This window comes from Hyperoodon ampullatus (genome assembly GCF_949752795.1).
Source record: "Hyperoodon ampullatus genome assembly, chromosome: X".
NCBI classification, from domain to species: Eukaryota; Metazoa; Chordata; class Mammalia; order Artiodactyla; family Ziphiidae; genus Hyperoodon; species Hyperoodon ampullatus.
In genome coordinates, this window is record NC_136913.1 from 7,091,502 (window position 1) to 7,100,088 (window position 8,587).

At 54.0% G+C, this 8,587-nt stretch overlaps 1 protein-coding gene across 2 annotated transcripts in view; it reads left to right on the forward strand.

Annotated features, from left to right (window-relative positions):
• SHROOM2 (shroom family member 2) overlaps positions 1-8,351 on the forward strand; it is a gene marked incomplete at its 5' end in the record, with an annotated part of 137,516 nt that extends 129,165 nt beyond the window's left edge. The window contains 2 exons of one of the 2 annotated variants that reach the window (XM_079727326.1): positions 5,237-5,509; positions 7,989-8,351. In XM_079727326.1, the coding sequence (XP_079583452.1) occupies positions 5,237-5,509; positions 7,989-8,255 (540 nt within the window). In that variant the 3' untranslated portion in view covers positions 8,256-8,351. The remainder of the gene's footprint in view (positions 1-5,236; positions 5,510-7,988) is intronic. The other variant, XM_079727327.1, reaches the window with a different exon arrangement.
• Positions 8,352-8,587: the final 236 nt, after the last annotated feature.

Below are 8,587 nucleotides of genomic sequence, written 5' to 3' on the forward strand. Positions count from 1 at the left end.
GGAGGATTAGAGAGGAGGTCAGAGGTGAAATTGCATGTAACCATGAGGTCATGGTTAGGGACAGAATTATTGCTATCGGTGCCAATGTCTTCACTACTGTACGAGCTTCAAATCTTCATGGCAGGTCAACTGTCAATGGGCCAGACTTGTGACATCTAGGTGTGGTTACTTGTTTTTTATAGGAAGGACTTAGCACAAAGGGAAGAAGGAATTGCCCAAGGCAGTCAGTTTCAGAGGATAGCATGTGCTGTTTGTTTATTCCAGGGGCTTTGAGCATGCGTAGTCAGCACCAGGAGAAGAAAAGGAGGGAACCGGCATTTGGTGAATTTTTCCATACACTTTGCATCTTGGAAGGGGCTTTCATAAAAAAGTACCAATTTTTTTTGACAAGACCCTTGCAAAGGATAATGTTTAATACCTCCTCGTATTGTTACTTGTTAAAAAAAAAAATGCCATTGATTGGTTTCAAATATGGTAGACAAACGCATTCCAGAAGAAATACCCTGACCCTTGTGTCAAAGAAAATGACTTGCAATTTAGGAAGTGACAACCTTGTTTTAATTCAAAAAGGAAACGAAAACTAAGAGTTTTTGGGGCTTCCCTGGTGGCGCAATGGTTGAGAGTCCGCCTGCCGATGCGGGGGACACGGGTTCGTGCCCCGGTCCGGGAAGATCCCACGTGTCGTGGAGCGGCTGGGCCCGTGAGCCATGGCTGCTGGGCCTGCGCGTCCGGAGCCTGTGCTCCGCGGCAGGAGAGGCCACGGCGGTGAGAGGCCCGCGTACCGCAAAAAAAAACAACAACAACTAAGTTTCGTTCCTGGGATTTTAGAGGCCTTGTGTCTGGCCCAGGGGACCGTTTGCTTTCTTCTGGTTGCATTTTCCACGTTCTTAAAAATAATGAATTTTTTAAAAAGTGCTGTTATTCTCATAAACCTAGAAAAAATATCCAGTTTGGACAGTTTTAATTCCACCCCCACCCTAGATGCAAAGAACTATGTACTTCACAGTATGCCTTTGTTTCTCGTGATATACTGAATTTGGGAAGCAGCCGCCTTGGTACCGCTCCTTTCATCTGTCTGGTGCCTCTTCCGATTTCTTTGGGGGCACGAGATGCCGGGCACTGCCTCCCCATCGATGGCGGCTTTTGGGATTGAGGTGAGTCACTGTGAGCTTGCCTCCTGCCCATCACCCCACCAGGATTAAATTCGTAAGCCAACTGACGGTTTTAGTTCAATAAGCGTATGTCGGGCAGTTTCACCCCAAGCAGGAAATGCTTTAAACGGCAGTTCTCTGTGGTGTTACTGACCCAGTAGTCCTGCTCTTCGGCTTGATTTGACCTACAGGCTGCGCTGCCTCTGCTGCCTTTCCAGTGCCCTCACATCTACGGTGTCACGCGGTTACAAAGTGTGCACGGGACGAGGAGAAGGGAGGGCCGTGCAGGTGCACTTGGGAGGACTTGATGGCTCACTTGATAGGAAGACAGCAAGACCTCCGAAGCCCCGTGCGCCAGACATTCCCAGGGGGACCTCGGCTGTCGTGATCACAGTCACTGGTGCTCACAGAGCCCACGTGCCACAGCAGGTGACCCTCTGTATTTTAGAAGAAGACTGAGGACAGAGGCAAGAGAACAGAAGCCCCTGCGCAGGGAGGTGGTAAGGGAGTCCCTGGGCCGGTGGAAGCCTTAACCTAAGAGGGCTAAATTCGTGGTGATCCCTGAGGCAGCTCAGGCAGACCCTGCTCAGAAACAGCCCCGGTTGAGTGATGGAGATGCTTCAGGAGAATCAAAGACAGCTGACGGGTTGAGTCTGGAACCTCTGAGGGTTCGGGCTTTTCCCTGGAACCCAGAGGTGGGTGCGAGGCCCAGAGAGAAAAGACCTTGTTTCCCCCATAGAATGGGACAAAAGCAGGGTGTCTGGGGCTGAAATGGGGGCCCATCCCCACAGAGGGGAGAGGCAGCAGTGCACCTGCTGAGACTGGGGGCCAGCTTCAGCCGCCACAGACTCTAACCCGAGAGCTCCCGGAACTCCACGTGCCGTCCAAAGGCAGACAGGCTTGCCGCCGGCGCCCTGGGTACTGCAGCTAATAGCCACTGATGGGCGTGCTCCCCTGGGCCCGGCCTCATTCCGACGCTCTCAAAGCCTATGTCTACTTCATATAATGGCCCTTCCAGGAAGACGGGAAAGTGTTTCTCATAAACATCTATGCAAGACAGAGAAAGGAATTTGGACTCCTTCCAGAGTGTCCAGTTTCAGGTTAGCCCAGCTGATGCTGTAGGAGTTGAAGGCCCCTCTTAATGCATCAGCATGAAATCTTCATTACGATAACTGCTGAAGAATAATGAAACTGGAAAATTACCAGGAGCACTGGCTAGGGCTCCTCATCCATCCACAGTCATCAAAATCACTTGAACCGTTCATTCACGTTAGCAGTGGCGCCAGGCAAGAACCGGGAAAGTTCTCCATCCCTGCAATGTATTCTGTGCTTTTCCCTCAAGTAATGAATATCTAAAATACGGCCACCTTGGGACATCCCCGGAGGTCCAGTGGTTGGGACCCTGTGCTTCCACTGCAGGGGGTCTGGGGCACTAGGCTCCCACGTGCCGTGTGTGCGGCCAAAAAAACAAAATAAAAATAGGGCCACCTTCTCAGCTGTGGCACTCGAAGTTGACTTAAAACCACATCTCAGATGGGTAGGTAAATAGACACACAGATACAGAAGTGTGAAAACACACCGACTCACAGTCTGAGAGAAAACATCAAAGAAATCTGGACGGGGTTTTCAGTTCCCAAGGGAAGAGAATGTCTTGACATCCTGAGCTGGAAAAGCCAAAAGCAATTTATAAATTCCATGTGGTCTTTCTTAGGAGAAAAACCATGATTCATCAGGAGGGTGGCGGTCCTTTAAAACTGCTCACCATTTTAATCTGCCGGATCTCCAGACATAGTGATAAGCCCAAGGCAGGTTGAACGAAGCGGAGGCAGTGCCCTGACTACAGCTCATGCCTTTCTAATTTGTGGACTTGTTTTGGTAGATAAATGCTGCATGGAGACCCTCTTTCGAAGCATCGTCCTGAGACACAGATCACCCATCTCAGGCAAACGAAGTGTAGGGTGGCTCCAGTGCTTCAGCGGGTCTCCCGAGGTGTTGTTTTTTTTTTTTTTCTCCTGCCCAAATAGTCCCTGGGATGGGGCAGTGTCTACCAAATGGTAGTGGTGAACTCGGAGCAGCTTCTCATGCACACTTGCAGTCTTGCTGGAAGCGGCTGTGGACAGGCGCTTACTGCATGCCAAGCAGCGGGCTAAGCGTCCGGGGATTTCACCCATCTTCACGTCAGCCCTGGAGGTCGGGGCAACTGCTCCCTGCTCAGCTCTGGACACCATCCTGGAGGGGTTCACGAGACTGAGCCTTCTCTCTGTCGAGCCCTGCGGACTCCATCTGGGGCCAGAGTTTGGAAACTGCCCCAGGAGTGGGGGGGTGGGCGGCACGGACCATTTTCATGGGTCCGTTGTACCTCAAATCGTGTTGCTCACTATGGAGCAACAGACTGAGCTTAAAAATCCTAAACGGACTTAACATTCCAACGAATTGTTTAATCCTCATTTGGGTGCGGGCAGCGGAGCACTGCTTCCGTTTTCATCACTCCAGCCTCGGGCTAGCACAGGGATGCGTTGGCCTCGTAAACCCCACGTAACCTGCCGTGTCCGTCGACACGAGGTTGGTGGAGTCGTGCAGGGCGGGTGGCAGCAGGGTTCCGAAAAGGACAACGGGTGACTTGGCTTCTCACCGTTGACCCCTCACCGTTCGTTCACTGTGTCAGGGCGGGTCACCTGTTGGCATGCGCCACGGGTGGGTTTAACAACAGAAGGACATCCGTAGTCCTGGGAAAAGGGTTTTTCTGGGGAAGGCTTACCTGCTGGACTCCTCTGGAGCTGTCCTTTTAATTTGTCTCAAATGTGATGACCAAGGAGACAGATAACCTGCTTTGTCTGCCCCTCACCTCGGACCATACGGTGCCGCTTCACGTCAGGATGGTGACCGAGGAAAAGGTCTTGTACATGTCATGTGCTCTCTAAAAATTCATCATTTGAAGAGCTGGCAGGAGCGGGGAATGGGGAGCTCGTATTGAAGGGTCAGAGTTTCCGTCTCAGAGGATGGAGAGGATGTGGAGATGGCAGGTGGCGCCAGCTGCACAGCACCGTGCGTGTGCCTTAATGCCACAGAAGAGCACACGAGAAAAGAAGCGGGACGGTAAATGTTGCAGTATGTATATTTCACCACGTTTAAAGAAGTCATTTATCTACGTTTTGGTCAAATGGAGATCAGCACTTTATTATATTCTGAAAGACTTTCCTAAGTTCATTGCCATCCTTCATTGGTCTTAATTTTTATTGCTAATTCTACATGCAAGACACTTTTTAATCATGGAGTTCAGTACCAGATGTTCAGTACCAGACTCAATAACTTCTGTGCATGTAAGCCTTCAAATTGGGAACTTCCAAAGAAGGAAGCACAGGGAATTCCCTGGCGGTCCAGTGGTGAGGACTCCGCGCTTTCACTGCTGAGGGCCTGGGTTTGAGCCCTGGTCGGGGAACTAAGATCCCACAAGCCGCACAGCGCGGCCAGGGAAAAAAAAAAAACAACAAAAACAAAGAAGGAAGCACAGAGTATCACAGAGGCCCGGAGAATCCTTGCAAAGATACAGGCTGAAACGAGGTTTACCGTGAGTAGTAGCCCCAAGGGTCCCACTCCTGCATACTCTGATAGGACAGTCACAGGATGAGAAAAGGTTTGTTCTGTTTCGTTTCTAAATCAAACACCAATGATTTAAGAGGAAGGCCTTATCCTTCCCCTAGTCTTAAAACATCCCCAGTTAGTTAGTTAGTTATATTTATTTTTGGCTGCATTGGGTCTTCATTGCGGTGCGCGGGCTTCTCATTGCGGAGCACGGACTCTAGGCGCGCGGGCTTCAGTAGTTGTGGCACGCCGGCTCAGTAGTTGTGGCGCACGGGCTTAGTTGCTCCGCGGCGTGTGGGATCCTCCCGGACCGGGGCACGAACCCATGTCCCCTGCATCGGCAGGCGGATTCCCAACCACTGCGCCACCGGGTAAGTCCCCCCTGTTATTTACGGATGCAAAACAAGCTGCCGCCTGGCTGAGCTGAGTCGCCCGCAGATCCGGGATGCGTGAGGGGGTGCTGCAAGACGGCCCTGACCGCGTCCCCTGCCCTGTGCCCACAGCAGGAGCTCATCGAGAGCATCGGGCGCAAGCTGCAGGTGCTGCGGCAGGCGCGGCAGAGCCTGCGGGAGGACATGCAGGCCAACAGCGCGCTGGGCGACGAGGTGGAGGCCCTGGCCAAGGCCGTCTGCAAGCCCAATGAGTTCGACAAGTTCCGCATGTTCATCGGGGACCTGGACAAGGTGGTGAACCTCCTGCTGTCGCTGTCCGGCCGCCTGGCCCGCGTGGAGAACGCCCTCAACAATCTGGACGACGGCACTCCTCCTGGCGATCGGGTAACTATGGCCGAGGCTGACCTGGAAGGCGGGGCGGGGCGGGGCTTTCCTGTGGGGTGTGCGGCCACCTGTCCGCCTCGTAGCGCAAGATGCTGTTGAACGCCCAGGGCTCGCTCACTCCCTCCTTGTAGCGGGGGGGCGCCTCGGCGAGCATCCGGGAGAGTGGACCTCTTCTCGTATCGCTGCTAGTGTTGGTCTCTTCCTAGAACGTAGTCTCTGTTTGTAACCTTGCCCCACTGCAGGTAAGTGGGTAAGTGGAGCTCACCCCACTGCCTGACGAGTCACCGGCACTCAGTGACAGTGGCGTTTGATGATGACTTGGTTGCTGTGACTTCACAAGAGGGCCGGCAGTGTCTGGAATGAGTCTGAGAGCTGCTTTGCTTTCCTCCTCCCTTCACAGCAGTGCAACTTGGGACATTTCTCAGTGGGTCTGCATGTCCGCCCTTTGCGCATGCAAGACACCATCTACCTCACTGGCTTTACTACTTCGTAGGTCAGGTAGCAGGAGCACATCTAGTTTGCTTCTTTGCACATAATGGGCCTTCAAAATGATCATCGTCATCATTAGTAAGGCACCTTAGCTTCTCTACAAGGAGAGCAGAAAAGGCACCCCTCCCCCTGGACTCCAGGTGAGAGTGGTTTCAGGTTACACCTTACAAAGCGCGTGGCTTTGAGACCGTGATCTTTTGTGCTTAGCCAAGTCGTTAGTGACTGTCAGTCACGGATCGTATATTGCATAAGGGTTGAGAAAGTAACTGGGGCTTCGGACCTCGAGCCCCTTGGGTTCCGTTCGCATTCCATTTCGCTGTTCGTGCCATCTTTGCCAAATTTATCTGAAAGAACTTAGGAAAATAACATGAATGGGAAAGAGGGACTGACTTGTATGTAATTGAAATATTAAACTCTCAAGTATCGATTTAAATGAAAAATAGTATTGTCTTTGCAGCTCCGCTCATCTCTATCTCCCTTTGCTTGGAACTGACAAAGGCTTATTTAGAATCGGAGGAAGTAGAAGCAATCACACACTGGGGACCATGCGCCTGGTCCTCCTGGGGACCTGGCTGCATAGCTCTTAACTGCATCCCTAGAGGGTCCGTGGTAGGGAGGAGAAGCAGACAGGCTCTCTCCCCCTTGGCTGTGTGTGGTTGATGCAGCTTCACCTTCATGGACCCAAAAGGAGTGTTCAGTCGCCACGTCCAGGTGCAGCACAGTGGGCTAGCCTCCACTGGGGCTGGTGCTGGGTGCAAATCTCCGTGTCAGGCAGCCAGGGCTTGGGAAAGCTGTGGTTTGCAGAGACAGGCATGCTAACGAGTGAAAAGATGTGGCCTCGGGCTGTAGGAGGCTTCCTCTGTCTTTCCAGGTAGAAAATGAGCACGTGGGCAGATGCAGACAGACACATGAATCCCTGACTCCCATCAGCAGCTTCTAGTTGCCAGGGAGCCCAAGTGATCTTAGTAGCCCAAACCGCATTTCTGGAATCAGTTGAGGTCTGTTTCCCTTTTGGTTGGAATTAATTGGCTTTACCTTGCCTCTTTCCATGAAAATACATTCTGTCTTTGTTTCACAAGCACCTGAAGGTCAAGGTGTCCCCCGGAACAGGTGACCCCGAAAGGTTGCGCAGTCGGGGGGCACTTCCCGGAAGCCTCACCCCAGGAGCAGTTTCTGCTTTCAGCCACCGTTTAATAGCAGCTCATCTTTTCTGAGCTCTTTCTGTGGATCAGCTCTCTGCAGAGCGCTCCCGCATCCCGGATGCTCACGCCTGGCCGTGGGTAAATGTCCACGTTGCAAAGTGGCGGAATGACGGGGCCCTGCCGGTGTCAGAAACTCGCACCGAGGACAGGGCATCCGTGACATCTGCCAGCCGACACCTGAAGACATTTACCGCGTTCACCTCTCCCCCTCTCAGTTTTCATTAAAGTTGGAGAGGGCGGGGGAAGTGGGTGCACACCCTGTGGGCAGACAGCGATCGTGAGTGCTGCGTTCTGGAAATGGGGGCGCCTGTGTGACCCAGAGCAGGACCCTCGGAAGGAGCGAGGGCACCTCCCCGACAGGCGCGGTCTCTCCCCCCGCCCCGCCCCCTCTCACGGCCTCTGTTCCCGGGCTGCCGCTCCGTCTGCCGGAAGGGTCTAGCAGTCCTGCCCTGGAATCTCTTTAGAACCTGTGCCTTGTGTCCGCCTGGCCACGGTATTGGCAGGGAAGGGCCTTGGACACACGCCGGCTGCCTCAGCCCTTGGCTCTTTCTGAGCATCTCCCAGTCCTGGAGCTTTTCGTGCCTGGATGGCTCCCGTGTTCCTCACGGCCTCTCACGGTGACAGGAGCAAGTGGAGGTGGCAGCGGCCCAGGAGCGCCAGTGGGGGAGCTGGCGCTGGGGCCTGCACCTGCCCACGCCCCAGGTGCTCCTGTGCGGGTCCCTTCAGACCTCGGGTCCCCCCCGCCATTGCCTGGTCCCCAGCAGGCTCGTCTCTCTCTGTCTCTCCAGCAATCCCTGCTCGAGAAGCAGCGGGTCCTGATCCAGCAGCACGAAGACGCCAAGGAGCTGAAGGAGAACCTGGACCGCCGGGAGGGCATCGTGTCCGACATCCTGGCCAGCTACCTCAGCCAGGACAGCCTGGCCGACTACGCGCACTTCGTGAGGATGAAGTCAGCCCTCCTCATCGAGCAGCGCGAGCTGGAGGACAAGATCCACCTGGGCGAGGAACAGCTCAAGTGCCTGCTGGACAGCCTTCCACCCGAGAGAGGCAAGTGAGGGGCGTGCCCCCACCCCCGATGCCTCCCCGGCGGGGCACAGAAGCCGGCCCTTCAGCTCCGGTCCCAAGGAGGCAGATGCAAACCCCAGCCTGTATTTATGTCCTGGAGAGAGAATCCCTCCCAGAACCAAATGGCCGTTAGAAAAGCAATAATTTCCGTGGGTGCGTCTGGGATGATTTATTTAATGTCTTAGTTTCCCTCTTGAATGCTGAGCAGAGTGGCTCCCCGTCACCCTTTGCCTGGAAGCAACCCCACCTGGCGCCCGGCTCCGGCGAACGGTGAGTTCCCGAGTACGAACTGGGCTCTGGTCCCGAGGTGCACGCACGTGGT